At 48.0% G+C, this 24,112-nt stretch overlaps 2 protein-coding genes and 1 long non-coding RNA gene across 10 annotated transcripts in view; 2 read left to right on the plus strand and 1 right to left on the minus strand.

Moving 5' to 3' along the window:
- The first annotated feature begins 84 nt into the window (after positions 1-84).
- On the plus strand, positions 85-6,696 carry rmc1 (regulator of MON1-CCZ1). 4 transcript variants are annotated; one of them, XM_054765078.1, is made up of 21 exons: positions 279-380; positions 572-648; positions 708-792; positions 864-920; positions 989-1,075; positions 1,138-1,278; positions 1,351-1,454; positions 1,603-1,692; positions 1,760-1,865; positions 1,982-2,090; positions 3,030-3,074; positions 3,142-3,195; positions 3,269-3,397; positions 3,480-3,586; positions 3,654-3,773; positions 3,836-3,913; positions 4,002-4,106; positions 5,512-5,580; positions 5,644-5,731; positions 5,807-5,944; positions 6,054-6,695. In XM_054765078.1, the coding sequence occupies exons 1-21, from the start codon at positions 282-284 to the stop codon at positions 6,131-6,133; spliced, it is 1,968 nt and encodes a 655-aa protein (XP_054621053.1). In that variant the 5' UTR covers positions 279-281; the 3' UTR covers positions 6,134-6,695. The 4 variants fall into 4 exon arrangements, with proteins under 4 accessions (XP_054621052.1, XP_054621051.1, XP_054621050.1 ...); XM_054765076.1 differs by having other exon boundaries at positions 86-792; positions 6,054-6,166; positions 6,291-6,695; XM_054765077.1 differs by having other exon boundaries at positions 85-792; positions 864-915; positions 6,054-6,696.
- The window catches only part of rreb1a (ras responsive element binding protein 1a), a 24,885-nt gene continuing 7,311 nt past the window's right edge, over positions 6,539-24,112 (minus strand). Inside the window, exons 2-20 of one of the 5 annotated variants that reach the window (XM_054765074.1) lie at positions 21,014-21,121; positions 17,373-17,474; positions 17,098-17,290; positions 16,955-17,018; positions 16,785-16,874; positions 16,548-16,711; positions 15,190-15,331; positions 14,940-15,106; positions 14,023-14,212; positions 13,659-13,940; positions 13,122-13,575; positions 11,391-13,041; positions 11,123-11,304; positions 10,851-11,045; positions 10,612-10,773; positions 10,349-10,507; positions 10,161-10,270; positions 9,453-10,065; positions 6,539-9,383 (exon numbers count right to left, since the gene is read on the minus strand). In XM_054765074.1, the coding sequence (XP_054621049.1) occupies positions 8,908-9,383; positions 9,453-10,065; positions 10,161-10,270; positions 10,349-10,507; positions 10,612-10,773; positions 10,851-11,045; positions 11,123-11,304; positions 11,391-13,041; positions 13,122-13,575; positions 13,659-13,940; positions 14,023-14,212; positions 14,940-15,106; positions 15,190-15,331; positions 16,548-16,711; positions 16,785-16,874; positions 16,955-17,018; positions 17,098-17,290; positions 17,373-17,466 (5,388 nt within the window). In that variant the 5' untranslated portion in view covers positions 17,467-17,474; positions 21,014-21,121 and the 3' untranslated portion in view covers positions 6,539-8,907. Of the gene's footprint in view, positions 9,384-9,452; positions 10,066-10,160; positions 10,271-10,348; positions 10,508-10,611; positions 10,774-10,850; positions 11,046-11,122; positions 11,305-11,390; positions 13,042-13,121; positions 13,576-13,658; positions 13,941-14,022; positions 14,213-14,939; positions 15,107-15,189; positions 15,332-16,547; positions 16,712-16,784; positions 16,875-16,954; positions 17,019-17,097; positions 17,291-17,369; positions 17,475-21,013; positions 21,122-24,112 lie in introns of all 5 variants that reach the window. The other 4 variants (XM_054765073.1, XM_054765072.1, XM_054765071.1 and 1 more) reach the window with 4 other exon arrangements.
- The window catches only part of LOC129173851 (uncharacterized), a 22,780-nt gene continuing 8,951 nt past the window's right edge, over positions 10,284-24,112 (plus strand). Inside the window, exons 1-4 of the long non-coding RNA XR_008567313.1 lie at positions 10,284-15,341; positions 15,452-15,612; positions 21,785-21,918; positions 22,136-22,366. This is a non-coding gene — a long non-coding RNA (uncharacterized LOC129173851). The remainder of the gene's footprint in view (positions 15,342-15,451; positions 15,613-21,784; positions 21,919-22,135; positions 22,367-24,112) is intronic.

A 24,112-nucleotide genomic window follows, 5' to 3' on the forward strand; every position in this document is an offset into this window, starting at 1 on the left:
CGCAAATAAACTGCCTACACTTGCGTTTTGTGTCGTAATTTTAATGTTTCCTGTGGCCATTTTGGTTTCCTTCGAGAAACGTATAACTCCGTTGTCATATGAAGAAACGTCTTGTAGAACCGCGGGTTTGGGTTTTGTCACAACTGTCAAAAGATTAACGACGTTTATTGTGAAACCTTCCATCGGAAGCCAAACAAGGCATAACGCAGTGACATTTCCGAATGTGCAGTTGAATGTTCTGTCGCTAAAATACGGGAATAAAGAGCGAGCGGATATTTAGTATGAGTGGTGAACACTACTTGGAACTTAGTGACAACCCCGTGCAGTTTGAAAATGCTTCGAGCGTCAACAACGTCTTCTTCGATGAAGCCAACAAGCAGGTCGGCTAGCCTATTAGCATGCTAGTTAGCTGGGTCAGCTGACTTGACAGTAAACAATTCACATCACGAATTGAATGACAACAACAAAAAACCACAAATGTTGGGACGCTTTCATTGCGGCAATAAGTTCCATGAAGTGAACATGAATTTATTGAGTTGGTTTGACACTAACAGTTCTGTGCTGCCTTCAGGTGTTCGCGGTGCGTTCAGGTGGCGCCACGGGGGTGGTGGTCAAAGGACCGGACGACAAGAGTTCCGTTGCCTTCAGGTACGTCACCTTGTATGGGACAAACGAGTTGAAAATGCACGCGTCTGTTTTCTCTTCAGGATGGACGACAAGGGAGAAGTGAAGTGCATCAAGTTTTCCATTGGAAACAAAATTTTGGCTGTGCAAAGAACGTCCAAGTCTGTGGTGAGTTGTGATTGACTTATAGACAAGTGAAGTATGTTGGATCACAAATTGACATTGTGATTCCTCTGAAGGACTTCATCAACTTCATTCCTGAGTACCCTCACACAGAGTTCACACACGAGTGTAAGGTGAGCCGTAAAAATAAGCGACCAATCACAGCAAGCCTTGCTCACCTCAATGTGACCTCCTTGTTCAGATGAAGAATGCAAACCTCCTCGGCTTCTGCTGGACCAATTGGAACGAGATTGTCTTCATTAGTGACCAGGGCATCGAGTTCTATCAGGTACGCTTTGAGGTTTTCTTTTAAATGTGTCTTGGCTCCACTCACACTTGTATTCTGTTCAGGTGTTTCCGGACAAGCGCACAGTCAAACTGCTCAAGAGCCACAGCATCAACGTCAACTGGTACCAGTACTGTCCCGAGACGGCCGTCATCCTGCTGTCCACCACAGTGCAAGGCAACGTCCTGCAGCCCTTTGCCTTTCGGGTCAGATCTCGATCTATGCGTCTATGCATGTGTGCATGTGCATGACTCCGTGTGTGTGTTTCTCCTGCTAAGACTGGGAGTATGTCCAAGATGTCCAAGTTTGAGATTGAGCTTCCCGTCGTCCCCAAGCCTGCCAAACTCAGCCTGTCAGAGAGGGATGTTGCCATGGCGACCATGTAAGTTGCTTCATTAGCCTTTCATCACTGCATGCTACTGATTAGCCTGTTGCTGTTCTTTACCTTGACACTTACACTCAATAGTCTCCCCTTTGGTGCTGCTGCACTCAGTCTCCTCTACACTAACATGTACGGTATGTCTTGACAGTTATAGTCAACTCTACGTGATGTACCTGAAACATCACTCCAGGACGGCCAACAGTCCCAGTGCAGAGGTGGTGCTCTACCATTTAGCGAGGTACACCCACACGCACATCATTCACTAAACATGTTCAATTTAAAATCTCAACATATGTTTGTTGTAGGGAGGGCGTGTGCAAGAAGACACATGTGTTGAAGTTGAACACAACGGGAAAGTTTGCTCTCAACATTGTCGACAACCTGGTGGTGGTCCATCATCAGAGCTCTCAGGTGTGTGTGTGTGTGTGTGTGTGCAAGTCAATGGATATACCAATGAGTTGTTACATGTACTATGCAAACTCCAGAGTGTGTGTGTGTGTGTGTGTGTGTGTGTGGTTTTTTTTCAGACGTCGTTGATTTTTGACATCAAGTTGAAGGAGTCAGACGGCGCCATAAGTACGCATCAGCCTGTTCTACCTGCACGCTCTATACATCCCTGTAGGATTCCACTGGCAGGTACGTGGTCAACACATACACACACACACACACACACATACACACACTAGTTTAATGATAATCCACCTTTCTGGATGGGTTGTAGGCAGCAAGTAAAAAAAATAATGACGTTGGGTTTTTAGTTAAAAAAATATCTTATTTTGCAAAGCAAGCCCTGGAAACAAGTGTGTACCGCTGATTATAAATATGTGGGATTAAACATTTTTATATTTTTAAAATCATGTGGCTTTATTTATTTTGTGCAATTTTGGTATTTCTGTCTTTCCCACAGTACGGCAAACTATTCGTGGCAAAGATGGGGGCAATAATTGGCCATGACACATGTGCATGTCATTTTTATAGATGCTGTAGTAGACCAAAAATGACAAATAAATTTAGAAATACAAATTAACTTGCTTCTGACGCTTCTTTTTGTATGTGTTTTTTTTTTTTTTTTTCAATGTCACAAGTAAGACGGAGCACCTGTGAGTGCTTTTAGATGGGGGAGCCTATAGCAGCACTGGCTGCTCGTTAAAAAGAACTATCCCTGCTTTCATGTTAGTCTCCAAAAGTGTCCGATAAGACCAGAAAAAGTCACATTGAAAAACAGAATCTAGAGGGGTCTGAATACTCTGTAAATACATATTGGCAACACTGATCTCTCCTGCGACGTCTTCTTATTCTCTGGCAGACCTACGAAAGAGGTGCGAAAGAGGTGTGGTAAGAAGCCATCTACTGTACCGAGCTGGAACAACAAGCTTGGTTCGCAGACAGTCCCCTTATAAATAATATGTTTAAGATTAAGGGTGGATAGCCCCAGATAGCCCCAAATCTATTTGCGGTGGTCCAAATGTATTTGTGGAAGTGGTTGCAAAACACTGTATTTAATTTGTCTTTATGCCTCAGGCATGTTGCAGTGGTTGTAAATATAACTAATAAAGTTGCTTTCAATGTTTGTAGGTCCAGCAGTGGTGCCCTCACAGCCTCCGGTCCCGTGCCAGCTATGTATCCTGAACATGTTTGTTCGCTGTTGTTTGTTTGTCTGTCTCGTTGACCTTAACCTTCACACCAGACTCGTCCTCCTGGAGTGTCTTCCAACCTGACATCATCATCAGCGCCAGCGAAGGTGTCAAATGAACACATAAAGACAATGACATGCTGATGGTGTGTGATGGAGCACGTTGTCACCCCCCCCTCAGGTTACTTGTGGTACCTTCACGTGAAGCTCACGCCGACCGTCAACCTGCTGAGTGACAAGGGCAAACTAATGGACTTCCTGTTGCGTCGCAAAGACTGCAAGATGGTCATCCTGTCTGTCTGCTCTCAGCGTACGGTTGTTTCTGCTTGGTTACCATGGAAACAGGTTGAATCCACATTAGCAAGCAAGCTAATGCTAATGTATGTGGCCAGTTCTGGAAGGTGAAGAGAAGGGGAGTCTTCCTGTGGTGGCGACCGTCTTTGACAAGCTCAATCAGGTGTACAAGGACTTCCTGGAGGCGGAGCAAAGCTACACTCTGGTGAGGGACGTTATTAGAGGGGGAGGCAATTCGGGGCCGGGTGTCAATTCTTTGTCCTCATTCGAAGGCGATGGAGTTAGGTCCAGCAAGAGGCAGCGCCGCTCAGAAGCGACCGATCAGAACTCAGGCTGTCATCGACCAGTCAGACATGTACACGCACGTCTTGTCTGCCTTTACGGAGAGGAAGGTAGGAATAAAACATTTTTAAGCAATGCCGTGTGTTCATAGGGCGGTAAAATCTGTTTGTAGGGCGCCACCCACAAGTTCACCATTGCCGTGTTGATGGAGTACATCCGTTCCTTAAATCATTTCCAGATCACCGTGCAGGTAAGAAAGCAGCAGAGTGATGCCTCTTGAAAATACAGTATCATCCCCAAACAACATTTTACCTTCATTTTTCTATTTGCTGTGTCAGCATTATTTGTACGAGCTGGTCATCAAGACCCTGGTGCAGCACAACCTCTTCTACATGTTGCATCAGTTCCTCCAGTATCACGTCCTCACTGACTCCAAACCTCTGGTGAGACACACTGGACAAGACTGGTCCTAGACTGGTGTTTGTAGGAATCCCTCAGTCAGCAAATAACTGATAAAGTGACGATGACATCACTGTGAACTCAAGTTAAGATACAATGACATTCACTCAAATTATCATCTGATCCAATTCACAAAAATTATATAATACAGTATCTACAGTATTCACTCCAGTTAGCTTGCGATACTGTACGATTCACAACGCGCTCAATTGTGATGGGATTTGATTCACTCCATATAAGATTCCATGCAATACAGTTTGATTCACTCCAAGTAAGATTGGACACAACACAAATACGATATGCTGGTACGACTCTCTTCTTTGAAGATGCGACGTGATCATCACTCCAATTACAATTTGACATGATTGACTCAAATTAAGATAGACACAGACATTCACTCGAATGATGTGATTCAAATCACTCCAGTTTTATGGTACAGTATGATTTTCTCCCAGGGTGAGGAGCTCGGTTATCCGAGAGGAGCTCAGAGTAGAGCCGCTGCTCCTTCACATCGAGAGGAGCCAGCTGAGGTGGCTCGGGCATCTAGTCCGGATGCCTCCCGGACGCCTCCCTGGTGAGGTGTTTCGGGCATGCCCAGCCGGGAGAAGGCCCCGGGGAAGACCTAGGACACGCTGGAGGGATTATGTCTCACAGCTGGCCTGGGAACGCCTCGGTGTCCTCCCGGTGGAGCTGGAGGAGGTGGTCGGGGACCGGGAAGTCTGGGCTTCCCTACTGAGACTGCTGCCCCCGCGACCCGGACCCGGATAAGCGGAGGAAAATGGAATGGAATGGAATGGAATGATTTTCTCCATTGAAGATGCAGTCGATGCGATTCACTCCAGTTAGCTTGCGATACTGTACAATTCACTCTAACTAAGATACAATACGATTCACAATACTGTACTTTTATCATGATGTGTTTCGATTCAATCCAATTAAGATGAATTGCGATACAGTATAATTCACTCCAAACAAGGAGCAATGTGATTCATAATACTCTTAATTATAAGATTCTACGCGATGAAATACGATTCACTCAAAGTAAGAAATTATACAATTCACTTAATTTAAGAGCTGATACGTTATGATTCGCTCCAATTATAGTGATATGATACACTCCTATGAAGATATAGTACTTGTATGATGCAATTCACTCCAATTGAGTTGTCATAGAATTCACTCCCATTACAATACAATGACTCACTCAAATTACAGTGCAATACATTTCACTCTAAATGAATTCAGTTTAATTAGGGTGTGATATGTTTCATCCCAATTAAGATAATAATGCTAATTGAAATGTGATATTACACTGTCCTGTATGGTGTTGCTGGTAATAGCCGGCTAGCTGATAGCATGTAACATGGCCATTCATGTTGTGACCTTCAGGCCTGCTTGCTTCTGTCTCTGGAAAGCACGTACCCTCCTGCCCACCAGCTGTCACTTGACATGTTGAAGGTAACGGACAATAACCTGTCGTCATTGTCTTCGTTAAATAACATACTCTGTGTTGTGTTGTAGCGCCTGTCGACAGCCAACGACGAGATCGTGGAGGTTCTGCTGTCCAAGCAGCAGGTTCTGGCTGCACTCCGGTTCATCCGCAGCGTCGGTACGCCGCTCTACGCCGTCACATGACATCGCTGCTTTATACGGAGAGCTAATCCATGTTGTCTATATGGCGCAGGTGCTCACGACAACATGTCCGCCCGCAAGTTTCTGGACGCCGCTCGGCAGACTGGGGACAACATGTTGTTCTACACCGTTTTCAGGTCCTTCCAGCAGAGGAACCAGCGGCTCAGGGGAAGCCCCGCCTTCAACGCAGGTGTGCACGCTTGACACGCCATCTTATAACCTCGTCATCATCAATGTGTGTGTGTGTGTGTGTGTGTGTGTGTGTGTGTGTGTGTGTGTCTGTGCTTGCGTGCATGCAGGAGAGCACTGCGAAGAACATGTGCTTCACTTCACTCAGCTGTTTGGCGAACAGGCGCTGATGAAGGCCTCCACTGTCTGACTTTTTATACCAGGAGTGTCCTAACTTTTTCCAGTAAGGGCCGCATACACAAAAATTGAAGGATGTTGGGTACATTTTCATACATTAAAGATGCTAAAAGCAATCCAGTGTATATCAATATATGCCATGCTAAGTGAACAAAACATCTTTGTCTTAGGAAGACATTTGGGACAATTGCACACTTCCAACTTGAAGAATTGTCAGACGCTCTCCAAAAGGTTCACTTCCTGTAATTGTCCCAATACTTTTGTCCACACTCTGTGCTTTGTTTTTGAGGATTCATCAAATTAAAAGTGATTGTTCAAAAGTGTAAATAAAGTTTGGGAAAAAAAATGCTATCAAAGCAAGGACAACCGAAAAGTGGCATCACTTTGTGACAACACGCACGCCGAGAAACAAAGGACCAACGTTTGACTCATCTTTATTTGTTTGCATTTTAATTGTCTTGAATACACACTTGTGTCTTCATGCTGTGTGACCTTTGAGAGTGTGTGTGTGTATGAGTGTGAGTGTGTGTTCACAGTCAAGTGCTTATGTAGTGATTGACAGAACATGAAATTAAATCATTACAGTTTGCAACTCAGGAAAACAAAACGACTTTGTTAGAAAGTGTCAACAACCCTGAGAGCAACATCATACTTTTATTTCGACATCTGTGTTTGTGTGTGGAAAGAAATCAACAACCATATTTGATTAACATGCAAAACTATCCTAAAAGTCACCCAAAAGAGAACAAAAATAAATTTTCACAGTTTTTAAACACATTTTAAATTTGATGAAGAAAAAGAAGCAACAAAATGGACTTTAATGGATTTAAAGCTTTTTTTTCCTCTTTTGGATTCTTATTGCTCGTTTGCAGCCCGGCCAGCTGCGCGTGCTCGTGACACAGTGACGTCATCAACACGCCAACCATCAACGTGAGACATTTTTTCCCCCAAACATGGCTTCTCCTCGTCAGGTAGCGCATGCACCCACACCAGGGCTCCAAATAAATACATTTTCATAAAAAACAATCAACGCGGAAGTCCAGGATTCGCGCACTCAAGTCACACGTCATGTTGGAAAGGGGCGGGGCACACGGCTCAGCTATTTTTTGCTAGCTAGGAAGAACAGTTCCCTTGACTGGTGGTGAGCATTAAAAATTAAATAATTATCGTTTAAGTGGACAAAAGCCAACGTTCTATTACAACTTTAAATATTTTGATAACAAACCGTACTCAAACTGACTTAAAACGATAACAGTGGCGACATTTGCTGTTAAGCGGGAATATGGAAACTTCGCCATGCTACTTGGACATTTAGCATTGGTTCAAGACGTTTTTGTGAGGAACTTAAAGAATCATTTTAAAACTATTTCATCACATAGTGTGCTTTTAATCTCGACACTTTGTCAGAGGAAACGAACTTAATGAGATGATAGGAAGCACCCCAAACAAACAAGTCAAAGTGCTGGAGGATGTCTGACAAAGTGGCTGCCGTACAAGTAAGCTGTGGTACTAGTATTACAGTACTAGCAGCAGTACAGTTGATGTCCAGTCAGACCAATGAAGTTAGTTTGTTGCTATTGCTTTTGTCAACTTCTTAGGTTTATTTTTTTAAATTTTATTTAGAGGTTGGTTGTTATATAAAAAAAACCCATCTCAAAACAAAAAGACCCCGCCCCCCTCAGCAAAAAAACAACGTGGCTGCTATGAATCCAGTGACACAACATGGTGTTGTACTTTCATTCTAGCAATCTTTTTTTGTCCTCAACTTGATTGTCTTTGACGCCATTTTTTGAAAAAGAAAAATAATTAGTATTTAAAGTATTAAAAGTTCTTTGAGTTCATGAGAAAGTAGAAAGTAATCAGAGAGAAAGCGTGTTAAATTAGGGCATACATGCTAATACTTGTAGCAGGCAAGCACAGCCTTCTGTTAGTTCGAAGCTATTCACTGTGTGTTAGCTTGTTAGCTGGCCTGGTCCACTCGCCAAAAGTGTGCGTTTACCCCATGACTTCATATCTGAGCTTAGGCTCATAACAAACACGTGACCACTGGAACTGATATGTTAGCCCTTGACAGGTACAGGCTAATAAATGCAGCTAAGTAGTGTTAGCCCTTAAGAAGCTGAGGTGATGCTAAGCCAAAGCTAATCACTATTTCTTGTGCGTTAAGGCTAATTGCACAAAGCAGGGCTAGCATGGACCAAATGACACGCTAGCTGTGCTTAGCTGTGAGCTCAGCGGCCTAGCTAACAGTTAGCCATGCTAGCTCGAGGGAAGACGTGATTGACGTGTTGAGGTAAATTGGACCCGGGTCAGTGCGAACGCGGCCGAGGCACCAGAAGAAAGCCGACAAGAGTACGCACATACGCACGCACACACTTACACCACTAAATTTGATTTGTTCACTTATATATAATATTAACAAAAAAAAAAAGAAAACCAGAAAAATTCCCTCCCGACACCAAAAAGTCACCCAAAACTGAGAAAAGTCCTCCTGTGCGACGTTGTGCACGTTGGAATAAACTGAGAAGTTCACTAAGGTGTGAGCCGCCCCTCCCTCTCACACAAACAGAGGGGCGGCGGCAAGTCTGTCCCCCATCTTTTCCAGTTACAAGAGGCATCTCTTGGCACGTGCTCTTTTGTCCTGTGACACGCAGCCATTGGCCAGCTTGATTTTCCAAAAAAAGTTAAAAAGCTATAAAAAGGACGTCATCATCATCATCATCCTCCTCAGTGATGAAGATGGACGAGTAGTAAGGCACTTCAAGGCTTCTTAAAGGTAAGGCATCCTCAGTCCACACCCACCAAGGGGGGCTCCCCATTGGGCAGCATGTGATCCATGGGGGACGGGGCGTGGATCTCCAGGAGGCCCTGGATGATGGCCTCAGCAGGGGCAGAGCCCGAGGCTGAGGGCGGGTCTTTGGAAAAGTCATCTCCAGCCGTGTCACTCCTCTCGGTGTCATTGGCATCCTGGGTGGTTGCACATCGGTCAGATGCCTCCTCAGAAATGGTGGATGGGGCCTCAGCTGGTTCAGGATCAGAACTTCTCTCAAGTTCAGCAGCGTCCACCTCCTCCAGGTCCTTGGCGCTCTCGCTCTCGTTTTCCGAAGGCGGGCAGGTGGAGGTGGGTGTGGCAGCGCAAGAGTCTCCGTCTTCGCTGGCGGCATCGGCATCGCGGCTCTTGGAGTGGATGCGCTGGTGGCGGACCAGGCTGTGCTTGAGTGTGAAGGTGCGCTCGCATGTCTGACAGCGATACGGACGCTCGCCTGCATGACAACGAGCGGGGGTAAGCTGATGTCAAGAGAAGGAAGTATTAGCATGTGGATGGGGCCTACCTGTGTGTGACCTCATGTGTCGGGTTAGGTCCTGCAGAGACCAGAAGCGTTTGGCGCACACGTTGCAGATCTTCTTGCGTTTGTCCACGCGGCCTCCTGACACATCTCCACCCTCGGCGCTCTTTGGCTCTTCCTCGTCGCTGCGCTCCTCCTTTTCCTTGTCTTCCTCCTCCGACTCGCCGCTTTCGCCTGCTTCGCTCATGCCGGCGCCCTCCTCGGGATCCGCCTCCTTCTTCTTAGGCTCCTCCTCTTTCTCATCTTCTGGCACTTTGGCGGCATTGCTCTCCGCCGCCTCCTCTGTCTCCGGTGGCCCCTCCTTGGCGGGTGTCTCCTCGCTCAGGTGCGCCCTCTCGTGGCGAGCAAGGGTCGTGGCATAGCGGAAACTCTTCTTACACACGCGACACACGTGCTTGTACTCTGGCTGAGGCTTCGCGGCGGGGGCAGGGCTAGCTGAGGAGGCGGTGGTGCTGCTGGTATTGTCTTTGTCCGTCACTTCTTGTGCACTCTCAGTGGAGGGGGCGGAGCTAGACAACTTGAAATCGATGAGCTTCCTGCCAAAGTTGAGGTCCAAACTTTTGTTGCTGTGACAGTCGTCATCATCGGCGTTCTCCAGCTGATGATAGATGAATAGAAATTGATTTAATTAATTAATTAATTAATTAATTGAGCTAAATGTATAGTAATTAAAAAAAAAAAAATAAATGTTGCCTTGGTTGTGGGTGGAGCTAGTTTAGATGGTTCTGTTTCCGTCTCTGATGCCCCCTGCTGGTCTGGCTGCTCAGGAGGTTCTGGTTCTGCTTGCTGAGCAGGACTGGACCCTGGTAACACACATTCATGATGATGTCATCAACACTGAATGAGTGTGTTCTTAATTAGCATGTGCTGGGGGGGCTTACCTGAGCTGGTCCTGTGGATGGGGCTGCTTGGAGTCAACTCGTCCCCCTGCGGCTCTGAGAGAGTGTCTTTGAGGTCAGTGGAAGGGGCGGCGTCGATGGCTGAAGGATCAGCGGCGCTCTGAGGTTCTGCTGCAAGCTGCTCCGTCTCAGACTGACTCTCTGTGGGAAACAGAAATCAGAATCGGAATCAGAACCAGCACAATGTCATTTAACATCGATAATGACGACAATGTCATCACGCAGGTAGCAAGCTGCTTTGCTACCTGCGCTCTCGTGTGAGCCTTCGTCGCCTTCTTTCTTGACGAGGACACCGTTGCGTCGCAGTGTTCTGTTTGTGACGCCGTGCTTCCTCAGCAGGTGGCGCTCACAGTTGGACTTGGTGGAGAAAAAGGCGTCGCAGCGTGGACACGGGAACGGCTTCTGGCCTGAAGAGGATGCACACGTTGGGTCAGAGCAGAGCAAGATGGCTGATCACATGGCATTGTAGCGAGGCAAGCGTTACCAGTGTGCGTCAACATGTGTCTCTGCAGAGAGCTGGCCCAAGGGAAGACTCGAGGACAGAAGGGACACGTCATCTTCTGGACAGAGTTGGAGTATGCGTTCTTCTTCCCTTTTGATTGCGGAAGCAACACTGACGTCTTCACTTCCTCTCGTGGGCCACCGTCCTTGTCTCTGCCTCCTCCTTCTTGCTCGCCATCTGCTCAGAGACACGTGTTAAGTCTCAGGTGTGTGTTAGGGCGTGTGTTTGAACCTTTGGCCTTTGCTCCCTCTGACCTCTCTTGGCTGCAAGTTCGCCGGCCCCCGTCTGCAGGTAGGTGCTGAACTTGTTGGCATCTGTAGTGGCGAGCATCTTTTCCACACTGGCAAACTCGCCGCTGGACTCGAGGTCGACAGCGCTGCTCAGAATGTTCTGGTCCTTGATGGCAAGGGTGGCAGTCTTCTTCCTGGTTCTCTTCCTGTTGGACAGAACCACATGAAGCAAACACATGACTCCAATCATAAACAACATGACGATAGTTGACATCGAGAGTCGCTCTCTGACCTGTTGCTGTCATCACTTGGCATCTCCTGCAGGGTGGAGCTTCCTGGAGCGTCTGAGGTGGATTCAGGAGCTGGTTGAGGTTTTCCCTCCAACGAGGCCGCCTCCCTCTTCAGCAGGTCTGGAGCGCCGGACACTGAGTGGATGATCTGAGCTATGGATGCCAGAGGCGGGAGCTCTTTGAGGGCAGTAGGAGGAGCAGAGGTGGAGGAGGCAGGCTTTGGAAGGAGGGGCTTGAGGCGCTGAGGTCGTGTAGAGGTGCTGAGGTTGGCGAGGGAAGTGGGGGGAGGTGTGGATCCAGGGGTGAATTGGTAGCAGCCCACAGGCAGCGTGCCCCCCATCTTGTCTTCTTTGGCGACGACGTGCTGCTCGATGATGTTGCCGCCATTTTGCTCCATCTTGATCTCCCGTTTCTCACTGACAATGACCGCTTCCCTCCTCTGTCTCTTGCTGGGTATGGACAGGTCAATGGGCTGGTCCAGGGCAGGGCAGTCCAGACTAGGGGAGAGAGTCTCCATTTTGACCCCAGGAGATGCCACATGGGCTCCACGACCTTTGGCAGAGAAATCCAGAGGTTGGTCCAGTTCTTCAAGATAAACGGTGTTAGTCACTCCCTCCAACTTGACGGCCTGGATGGGTGGCTGACTCAGCCCGTTGGCAGTCATCACAGTAACCGGTGGGGCACGAGCAGAGGTGACAGTGGCAGCGGGCTGAAGCGTGGCAATGTGCTCCTCGATCTCACGCTCCTGCACCTCGGGGTGCTGCTTGAGCAAGTGGTGGATGCAGTTTCGCTTGGCCAGGAAGGCGGCGCCACAGCGTCTGCACTCAAATGGCTTCCTCTGACAGCCGTTGTGCGTGCGCAAGTGGATCTGCAAGGCCCGGTACGTCTTCAGGTCCTCGCCGCAGAACCGGCACGCAGTCTCTGCTCCGGCACTTCCTGTCCCGATGTCCACGGCGGTGGTGCCAGTGGTGATCGCGTTTGTGATGATGTTTGGAGTGGTCGAAAAGACACACTTGATGTTTTTCTCAATGTCCTTCCGGGATGTCTTGGCATGCTTCTTCCTGAGGTGGCGCTCACAGTTGGCCTTGACAGTGAAGGGATAGTGGCAGACGCGGCAGATGTATGGACGCTCGCCGCTGTGTGTGCGCAAGTGTCGTATGAGTGTGGCCTTGTCGGGGGCCACGTAGTCGCAGATGTTGCACTGATGAGGCAGGATACCCAGATGGAAGCGCATGTGAGCCTGTAGGACGCCCGAGAAGGAGAACACCTGGTCACAGAAGCGACACGGGAAGGAGCCTTTGGCCGAACCAGCGTTGGCGGCGCTGCCGTCATTAACTGCTTTGCTTCCTGGTTTCTTCCCACTAAGCCCCACCTCTTCATGCACAGCGGTGGTGGCCACAGGCGGCGAATCAGACAGAGGACACTCAGCTTCCAAGTGGCCACCACCCGCTGCTGACGAGGAGGACGAAGAGGAGGAGGAGGGCGTTTTGAAGAGGGTGGGAGTCGGGGGAGGCAGGCTTGGACTGATGCAGCCCAGTGAGGCCTGCTGGGAACTCTGGAGAGGTGGGGGCGTTGTTGCAGTAAGGCTGGAGCGAGGCGTGATCGGAGGCTTGGGTTTCAATGGAGGCATCGCCTTTTGGTTCTGGACTTGACCTGCATGGCAGGGAAAAAAAAACATAAATTAAGAGAAACAAGCATTTTATAACAACACAATGTCCTGAGGCCACACCCACCTTGGCCTCCAGTGAACCCTGTAGCTTTAGCTATGGGGGGTATGCTCAGTCCCATCTGATTGGGGGCTGTAGTGGCTACTTTCAGCATTTGCTGTATGTCTGCCAGCTCCATGATCCCGCCCACGTCACCAGGTTTGATGCCAGACGTTGCTGCACCAGCGGCAGTCGTAGTTCCGTCAGGCTGCATGAGGAAGCTCGCCTGAAAGGGCTGCAAGGAGAGCAGGCTGAGGGCGTCCCTCTTAGAGAGACCCTGCAAGGTAGACGTGGTGCCCGGCTGGTCCAGCAGGGGGATGCTGAGTGCTGTCAGCCCGCCCACCCCCAAAGTCAGACCCAGACCACCTGACAGGTAGGCGTGCTCCTGCGGGAAACTTGAGCTCAGCGTCTCTACATGGATCACTTTGATGCTGTCCAAGTGGGCCTGGTGGATCTCATCGTCTGTGGGTCCGGACTTGACCTGTGGGTGAAATGAAGCAGAAGTCAGTATTACATCCGTTTGCCCTTACAACAGTTTTGTTTATCGTCAAAAAGACACGCTACCTTAGAAATGTGTTGGAGACCCAGTGCCTCCAGGAAATTGGACTGCTGGGAAAGTAGAACATCCTCAGCATCACTGTGATGCTCCTTGATGTCATTTTCTGTGGTGACGGCTTCTTCTTTCCCCTCAGTTTCATGTTCGATGGCGTCTGTGGGCGTGTCTACATGGATGGTGCTTTTGTGGAGCTCTAGTGCTGAGCGAAGCGGGAACGCCTTATCGCAACACTCGCACACAAAGCGGTGGAACTTACTGACGCAGCGACGAAGGTTCGTCTCGCACCAGACCTGACCGAGACCACAAGGTGAAGACCCATCCGACACTCAGACACAGGCAGTGAACTTATCAAAGATGGCAGTGGATGGTTACCTGTGCAATGTGAGCAAACTTCTTGCAGGAGAAATCAATGAAGGCCAAGTCGTTGAAGCCGGTGGGGATGGAGGGATTGTTCTGGATGAAGGGGCGGCCGCTGGGGTCTTGGGGAAGGATCTTGTGGACGCCTGCGTTGTGACGCAACAAGCCACGGTGGGTTCGAAAAGAAAGGCAGCAGAAGTCGCACCTGGAAACACAAGAACATATTTTCATATGTGGACTTCTCTAGGGGTGGGGGCTTCCTAGCTTCCTAGCTTGAAGATGTGCTTTCATTTTCACTGTTCAATATAGCCGCTAGGTGGTGATATTTCTCTTGAGCAAGGATAACTAGTCTACTGTAGACGACTAAAGAAGCAGTAGTAATCACACAGACTTTATGCTTCTACATATCCAAGGAAAAAATGTTCAATCAACAAAGACAACCCTAAAGCACCACCTCCCCCACTACCCCAGTCACCCCCACTCCTCCCACAGTGGATCCTCTTATGGACTGATTAGTGAGGATTTACTTCTAAATATTCTTTACACCCTCCATTGGGAGCTCAGCGCCACCTGCTGACCTCTTTCATTCTACTTCCTGCTTCTCATCTTTCCTCCTCCTTGCTCCTCATCTAACACTTGCTCAAACTTGTGTTGACTGTTGTGTTGCTATGGTGACAGACTACTGTCCTTGTTGCCATTTGAGAAGGAGGGGGGTACAGAGTCGTCACAGCAACCATGTCCAGTGGACCATGAAAGACCCCCGCCTCCCAACACCAATCCATCCATGCCGTTGATCCTTCCCCTTCCCTCTCTGTCTGACCCTCACAGATGGATGAATTTACTGTCTTTATGGGAGGCCAGGCTCTCTTCATGGGGGCTTGGCTGTCTCAAACCTTGTGTTGTGTTGTGTTGTGTTGTGTGTGTGTGTGTACCTCAGTGTGGTGTCAGGGTGTGTGTCCATGTGTGTATCCAGCTCCAGTCTGCTGCTGCAGGTCTTGAAGCAGATGGGGCAAGGAAGAAGCTCCTCCTCCACGCATCGGACCGCCACCGTCGTCGGCGCAGTCACTGGGGGCTCCTTAAAGGCGGAGTCCTCTGTCACCTGAATGACATCATCATCATTTAGCTCCACCTTCGACATGATTAACTTTAAACTGGCAACTGTGAGAAAGCGCGCAAGGTAACCTTCTTGGAGGGTGGCTCGTCTCCGCTCTCATCCTCCATGCCTTGCCCCCTCTTCATGGATGGCCGCCGCCGCTTTGTGGGTGAGGGGGGGCTGACGGGGAGCAGACCGCTGGCCGGGTCCTTCTCGTGGATCTTCATGTGTCTGTTGAGAGGTTTCATTGTGCAACTTATCATCCAACACTTTATTCATGATATAGTTAACTGGTCAGTGCTCCACTATGATAAATCACACAAATTAACTTCATGTTTTCTGATGTCACAGGTAAGGAAAGAGGAACAAGGAAGCTTATAAAGGAGGCGAGGAGACAGGCGAGTGTCTATTAATAGAAGCCCACAGGACCAAACAGGACGCCCAAAAGAGGTCCTGACAGCAGTCATCACATGTGACACCCACTAACAGGAAGTACTTTATTCATCAAACAGGTGAGCCAAGAGAAGCAAAGTGGGGGGGAGGGCAAACTGCCCTAAATTGTTGTCTCACCTCCATGACACCTCCATCGACTAACTAGAGGGTGAGGAGGCATGCTGACTGTTACACACATATATTATTTTAAAACTGAGAATGTTGACATGTAAGCAAACCACTTTCTGTGTTGACAGCGGTACTAAAGGTTCACAGACTCATTTGAATGAAAAAGTCATACGTGTATGATGGGTCTTTGGCGTCCTCTGGTGGGCAACATGTGTACTACTTTAATTTGTGGTGATTTAACGTAAACCAGTGTCCCAAGTTCTTTCATTCTCAGCCTGCAACTGCTTTTTTTTTTTTTTTTAATTAGACCTGGCAAACTTTTAAAAACTATTTGGACACCGATGTTGTAAATGATGATGCTATAAAAGGATGTTTCACTCGGCCTCTGTTTAAGGAGCCTGGAGTTGTACTTTCCTGTCCTTTCAACCTCACAGAACTCATCCTGCAGGGGGTGCTGTTCACAGAACTCATCCTGCAGGGGGTGCTGTTCTAGAGTTCAGACTGGACAGAAACTTACAAATGCCAACAGATGTTCAAATACAAAGATACACAAGAACGTGCACACACACATGCTGCAGGGACCATTGTTTTGTCATGTTATGCTGGGCTTCACTGATAAATGATGGGTGTATCTGCATGTGTGCGTAAGAGAGAGAGAGAGATAGAGTGGGGGTTGGATGGTTTAAAGTTCCACTTCCTGCACACCCCCCTACACACTAACACACAGGACCAGTGGAGTCGTTCTCCCATCATGGTTGACTGGAGAATGGGTTAATGGCCAACTTCCTGTCACTAAGACAGTGTGTGTGTGGGTGTGTGGCATTTTATAACTTCTCCTGGCTCCAAGGGGAGTTTAAGGTGAAAAGGCAGGCCAGCGTGCACGTACCTGTGCATGTTACCGTTGGTGGTGAAGGTCTGTCCGCACACGTTGCACTTGTAAGGTCGCTCACCACTGTGCACGAGCATGTGACGGTCCAATGACGACGCCGAGCTCAGACATTTACCACAAATGCTGCACGAGTGGTCCGTTGCCCCCGTGTCTGCGTTGTGCTGTGAACAAAAAAGGAAACACGGTTTACATTGACGGCAACAGAAGTAACTAAGTAACAAAGTACCTGCATACCTGTCTGATGTGCATGGTCAGCTGATGCTGCGTCTGACAGCTCTTGTCACATAGCGGACACACGTGAGTCGAGTGGTCTTCTTTGGTGTCCTGCCGGAGACAAAGCGGACGCGTCAAAGCTGTGTGATTGATGGCCTTGACCTCAAAGATGGAGGCGGGCCTTTGCTCACCTGGTTGCGTCGTGCGTTCCGGCTAGGTGGCGCTCTCTGGGCTGATGTCTTATTAGGAGAGGGACTTAAACACAACATCATCAGAGTTGATTAAACTTTATTTAAACACAATGGCGATGGTTGCATGGCGGCCATGATGCTACCTTGGGGAGGGGGCAGGGGTGGTGTCACTTCCTGCTTCTCCTTCACCGTTAATGGACCCTGCTGCTGACATCACCGCTGACATCATGGCGTTGATGGAGGACAAGTCTCCTCCGCTGCTGCCGCCACCCCCTTGATCGCCACTCTGTAGCGTCTTGTCTGTGCTCGCTGTTGTCGTGGCGGCGTTGGGTTCATCTAGTGAGCAGGGTAACGTTAATACACTTAAAATCACGGCCGCTGATAAGAGCCTACCATGCACGTAAACATTTCATACTACTCTGGGGCGTGTCTTCCTTAAGGTCCGCCTCTTCACCGTTCATCACTAGGTTGGCTCCTCCCACTTCCTGCATCTCCCCTGTGGCGTCCTCCATGGCTGCTGCTGAAACGCCACCATGAAATACACCAATGTCACGTGATAGCCACAAGATGGCGCCGTAGCTCGTCACTCATTCTTTAAAAAAATGTGCGTTTGAACAATGTCGTCCTGGTAACGGACATGTTAATGTCATGAGAGTACAAACAGAGGTCGAAGCAGCATCATGTATTTGTGGCACCCGAGTGACCTCTGTCCTAAAGCAGCATCTTGGCCTGCTGCCCACTGGACCAGAGGGGACAGTTTACAATGTGTCCCCCATAGCGCTAACACACCTGTCCACTGACTCCACATATACACACGCACACAAAGTTTGACAAGAGGAGTGGATGGAGGAGGGAGGGACCATTGTGGTGGTGGAGAAGAAATGATGACCATTTCCTGTTTAGCTTCCCCCACAGGAAGACGCTGTCCAGAGCTGGCCACTTCCTCTTCCAGCTCTCAGTGTGTGTGCGTGTGTGTGTGTGTGTGTGTGTGTGTGTGTGTGAGTGAGTGAGTGACAGAGAAAGAGAGAGAGACATTCCCAATACAGTACAAATAAGTTCGTAAAAGAGCTGAAAGTGTTTTGTAAATAAAGTTAAAAGATAAAAACATTGCGATTGAGAACACTTCTTGTGTGACTCCCACAAAAAGTGTCCCTACAGTAAAGCTGTGGGGGTCGCAAACAAAGATAAAAGATAGAAAGACAAGAACACACACAGTAAGTGTGTATAATTGATCCACTTCTGTACATTGTTTTACTTAACATTTTTATTTTGTGAAGAATGACTGTTGACAACTGCCAGTGTGTGTGTGTGTGTGTGTGTGAGTGTGTGTGTGTGTGTGTGTGTGTGTGTGTGTGTGTGTGTGCATGTTTCCAATGACCTGCTTGTGTCATGACAAGGCCGTGGCAGGTGCATGCATGTATATGTGCACACACACAGCTGTGTCTCAGTATTATTTTTTTAATTTTTTTTTTTGACATTTGCATCTCTTGTGCACGCGCACACACACACACACACACACACACACACACACAGAAGTGTCACTATTGGCTGATGAAGTGCTCAGGCAGCAGTTTTTACAGCCATCTCAAAACGAACAGCAACAGATGGCTGCAAGAGGAGGAGGAAGAGGAAGGATGGAGAGCTTCTCAGATGGAAAAAAAAGATGGATGGAGTAGTCAAAGGAGGCAAGGAAGTCATCCCACTACACTCTACTGTTATCTTTTACCTCACTTCTTAGTTTGAACGTTTCATACAGTTTATAAAGACTGACTTCTTGTTGCACTAGGACGCTCCCTGTCCCTAATTAAGTGGATGACACTCACAGCAAGAAGCTTGTGGTGTGATGCACCTGTGTGAGGACGTAACACTTGACAGCTAAGCAGTCTAGCAGGTTTTCGGGGGATGGATCGTACACTCCATGTCAGGTTTAGTCGGCTAACTAGCATCGAGCAGCCTGATTAGCCTGTCAGCATCTCTCTCAAAGAGAGACAAACTGTCAAAATTGACACCTGCTGTTAAAGTCAACATCCCAGATGTAAAATCGCTTTTCTTATTTCTCCCACTTTACATCTCTCTTTTTTTGAGGGCGTGCTAGCGGGTGTCGGCTAACAGTCTGAGTTTAGCATCAGACAGGCATGGGGGGAGGGGGAGGATCCGGTGACCATATGTTGACTATTTATTACCTCCTAACTGTCCTTCCTCTTTCAACTCTTGCATCTCGCTCTACATCATGGTACACCGACCGGATTCCTGTCGACATTCCTTAAAATGGACGTGCACTAGATGTCACCACAAATGTTTCATCTTTATCTCTGCAACCATGTAGCAAGTTCTGATTAAAAAAACAAAACTATTTTGCTTACATCAGTGCTACAAATTAGCATCTGAAGCTATAGTGATGCTGGGCCTTGCTAGAGTACTAGCTTGCCGGTCCTCTTGTGTAATGTATGTTCTACAGGTGAGGGTTAGTTCAAAGGAAAAATTCTGGCTGAAGAAGTAGCTCATTGTACAAAATAAACTAAGTTGTTATTGGTTTGAAGTAATGCATTAGCACTCACAGATGCTAACTGAAGTGGAGCTCGGGGTGCTAACATGGCTAACTATGTGGCAACATAGATGGTGATGTTTAAAAAAACACACACAAACGTATGAAAGAGTCTGTGTCTCTTGGCAACAGGAAGTTGACACTAAGAGGAGTCACAGGAGATCACTTTGCTGCTTCCATCTCACACTCAGCTGCCAGCACCCATCCTCCACGCTCACACTCTCTTGACAGAAAAACACACGCACGCACACACACACACACAGACGCACACACACTTTCACTTTTAAGAGTGTTCACTGAACTTTTTCATGCTCTTTTCAATCTTTTTCCCCCTTCCCGTCTCCCATCTTGTTCGACTTCCTGCAACTTTCTCAGTCCCTCCCTCCCTCCTCCCTGTTGCATCATCTCCCTATCAGCTTCCTCCATGTTGGTGTTGCGTTGCTCGTGTCTGTGTGTGTGTGCACGCGCGCGAACGGTGTAGCTTAGGGCTGACGTGATAAAGTATTGAGATATCATCGAACGTGTGTCAGCTTCACTTTGTAGCATGGCAGTGGACGGGGCAGGGGGATGGGGAGGAGAGGGGCGGGGCTTAGCCAACCAGTGTGGAAAATGTCTGCCAGCTGTCAGCCAATGAGCTCCCAGATTCCTTCACTATCCTCTCTATCACACACACTCATCCTGTCTCTTTACACACACACACACACACATTCCATACGCTCCACTTTTTAACTGACATCTTTAGTCACTTTTATTGTATAACTAAACTTGTTTTAAAGTATTAGCTTAGCAAACAACAACACTAAGGTTTGATGGTTTCCAAAGTACATTTGCGCCGTATTGCACGTCTATCCCACTGCTCTGCAGCATTTGTTTACATGCGCCATCACTTTAAGGTACTTAACTGACTTATTTGGAGTCGGTTTACTATTATTGTGCAAGATGGTGGTTATTATTCATCACCGGTGGGAGGAGCCATTGATTTAATTATGTGACTCATATGTGCACATGTGCTAATGCATCTCAAAGTGAGCTTTGAGGCTGTAGCTTATTTAGAGTCTTTATATTTTATTGTGCAAGGTGGCAGTTATTATTAATAACGGACAGCAGGAGTGATATGACACATTTGTGCATTTTATCAAAACACTTCTGTTCATGATCAAGCTGCTGCATTCATGTCAATACGCTTGTATCATATAACACATCCAAGCACAAACGGATGAAAATGATGAAATAATGAAAATTAGCAAATGATAGGTAGCGTCATGCAAGCTCGGCCCACAACAATCAAGTCTACTGGGGGGAGTCCAGCGACACGGCACTGACCCCCAGGTTATAACCCCATGTTTTGTTTTGTTTTGTTTTTTAATTTAATGTGAAAGCAGCCAGAAGGGCCGGCAGGGCCAGAGTAAGGAGGCGGGGGCTGGGTGGCGGCCATGCTAGGGCGTGATGGGAGGAAAAAAAAAACAGAGGAAAAAGATGCGGCGGCAGGCGATGGGAATTAAGAGAATATTTACCGTCCTCCTCGAAAAGCGAGAACGTGCGCTCGCTCGCGTTGCTCTTGGCGGGGCGGTTGCGAGTTGGGGTGGGGTTTGACGTGTGTGTGTCTGCGACCACTGCTCACACTGCAGGGGGGAGAACACAGAAAGACCGTCAATTTATACACACACACACACACACACACACACACACACAGGTATCAAGACACCGCCGAAATAAAGGCATTTCCTACAAAGCACATTATCAGTGCTAATTAAGTTATTAATGGATGTGACCTTCACTGCAGTTGGGTCAGAGACCACCAAGTTAGACAAGTGCATCATGGGTAAGACAGCATCTCATGATGGCGAAGAAGAGATGATGCGCAAAGACGATAATCTGTCAGTCGAGGTGAGGGAGGATGTGGGGGGAGGAAGGATGGAGTATTTAGGGATGATGGAGGAGGAGGAGGAGAGCGAGATTAAGAGCTTACAGGGATGCTAATTAGAGCAACTAAAGATGGACCGGAGACACAAACATGAACAGCATCTTCTGAGAGGCCCAGTGAGGCAATGCACAGCGCTAAGCCACGTGGCGAGCTGCTGACACAGCTTTGTTAGTACCATCACAACATTGACAATGTTTTTTATTATACTTTTTACTGATGATCAATGCACTGCTCGTGAAGCTAATGATAGATAAATAGCACGTGATGTTAACATGAAAAACCAGCACAGACCACCCGTTATGCCACATTAAATAGAAATACAAACTAACAACCCCCCCCCCCCCAACCCCCCCAACCCTAGGACTAACTCCTGCTGGAAGAAACGATGCTTCCAGGGAAGATGGCAAAAACAAGCACGAGGCTGAGATGAGGAATGTTCTGCTTTAAGAAGACGTGCACGGACAAGTGCCGACAGCCTGAAGCAGTGAGGAGCAGGTAAGCAGGAGAATGTTCTTCTGTTGAGAATAAATCACACATCAGTGTTACATTTTGGCAACTTTTTATGTGCTCAACAGGAAGTGACATCTCCAGGGTCACTGTGCGTACAATGCGGAAACAATGTTGTTTAAACTGTTATTAAATGTAACAGTTTACACATCACTTGCATCCATTTCAGTAATGTGCAGTGTTTCAAGGCCGCTGTGATTCACAGGCCACCCCGCCTCCACGGGCCGAGCAGACGAGTGAGGCCGACAAAAGTTGCAGGAAGAGGAAGTGAGAGAGAATCCGGCTTGACCAGATGAGCCGAGTCAGAGCCTTCTGCCTCCAGCATCTCCTTTTGAGCTGGAAGAGCGCATCTCCATGCAGATGAGTCGCTACACGCAGACGCCATCATGTCTGCTCATGCGGCATCACGCTCCACCCTCTCTCAAAGGAACCCCAGGTGAACCATGATGTTCCAATCTCGTTCGAAGGGTGCTTAGCCACAATCTGAAAGCATCATCACGTCACTTCCTGTATGGCAGCAACATGTGTCCACTCCCACCCCCCACCCACTGCATGCAACCTTGTTCTGTAATTACACACATGGCAGCAAGGGGTGCGGGTGGGGCCATAAGGAGTCAAAGCAGGGGGCTGGGGGGGGGGGTCCATGTCAACGTGCCGAGCAGCTGTCTCGCTCTCACACATGTCGACAGGTGCGGCAGACAGCCAACGACCTCGCCATCAGAGCGCCATTCATGTTCTAACACATGCTAACCTCCATTTTGGAGGTGGACACCTGACGCTTCATTAGCACCAACAATCACCATGGAAACGCTAATGCTGCATACACACGCCACCACATTTAAAAATGGTCAACAAACTCACTTCAAGTAAAACACTTCATTATGGCCGTTTCATGCAATTATTTCATAACAAGACTTGTGCATCTGCCATCGTCACATGTCAATCAACCCACACAGCTGCACAACAAGCGACACATTCATTCTCTGCTCACACACACTCACACAGTTGCCACACACACATATACCCATGCACACGCCGCCTGTGTGCACAATTGGACACAGAGACAGTGTCAAAGATGACATCAGCACTTTGTGTGTAGTCTTGCTCACTCACACGTCCCACTGCAGGGGGAGCTGCCACACACAAAGGCAGCGGCCATCACTCGGCATCATAATTCAGTATCAAAGTGATTGTGTCACTTCCTGCTGAGCCATATTAAAACATGCTAACAGTTCTAACTGTTAACAGTGTCGTCTAGAGAATTATGGCCAACAGTAAATATGGAGGATGCTGCTCGTTGGTGCTACACTGTCATGTGACTTGAGATGTTGATGTGCAAACACTCGAAAAAAAGTTATTTCCCTCACTTCCTCTTCCTGTTTTCTTGCCATCTTTCTCCTCCACCGCCGCCATGTTTTCTTTTCACCCCTCCACACCCCCCTTTTCTGTGGCTGATACAGGCCAAAGTACAAGGCCAAGCTCTCGGCCAATCAGAGCACAGGATGCATGCTACCCTCCCATTCCATATCGGACAGCTGTAAATGTGTGTGTGAGCGAGAGGGAGATGTAAACTGCTGGTGTTACTGGGCAGAAGTAACTTTTTCCAGTTGCAACCAGTCTAATGAGTTCAACTTTATTGATGGGCTTGTTCAAACTAAACTGAAAACACACTCGTCAATCACCTCAAATCATCTGACTTGCAAAGAATCCCGACCCTCACATCCTTCTGTAACATTGTGATGTTTATGTGTTACAGCGACACAGACGTTGCCGCTTGGCTCACACAAACTAAAAGTGATGTTGCTTTGGCATTTTAGACTTTACAACCGAACAAAGTGCTGCTCCAGATAAAACAGTTAATGTGTCACTCATACACACACATACTAACACACACCCACTGAGAAAGCCCCAGTGAAGATGCCGCTTATCAGCATTGCAGAGATGCTGAAACAACACGGTTGCATCCTTCACTTCCTGTCTGGAGAGGAAGCAGGAAGCGGTGGGGGTCTCTTTAGGGATCAAGCTACTTTCCACCTCTCGTCCCCTCCTTATCCAACCCCCACTGGCCAAAAAAAAGTTACACACCTAACTACATTACCCACAATGCCCCCCAATTGTAGTAAGGAGGGGACGGCTGCAGAGAAACAAATAGGAAAAGAAGATGGAGAGTCATCCTTCTTTT

Source organism: Dunckerocampus dactyliophorus, chromosome 21, assembly GCF_027744805.1.
Source record: "Dunckerocampus dactyliophorus isolate RoL2022-P2 chromosome 21, RoL_Ddac_1.1, whole genome shotgun sequence".
NCBI lineage: Eukaryota > Metazoa > Chordata > Actinopteri > Syngnathiformes > Syngnathidae > Dunckerocampus > Dunckerocampus dactyliophorus.

Coding starts and splice junctions, on each gene's coding strand:
- rmc1 (XM_054765076.1), top strand. CDS start 478: ATGTTGGGACGCTTTCATTGCGGCAATAAGTTCCATGAAGTGAACATG. Junction 1,693..1,759: donor GTGCTCTACCATTTAGCGAG/GTACACCCACAC, acceptor TGTTTGTTGTAG/GGAGGGCGTGTGCAAGAAGA. Junction 5,945..6,053: donor AAGCCCCGCCTTCAACGCAG/GTGTGCACGCTT, acceptor GCGTGCATGCAG/GAGAGCACTGCGAAGAACAT.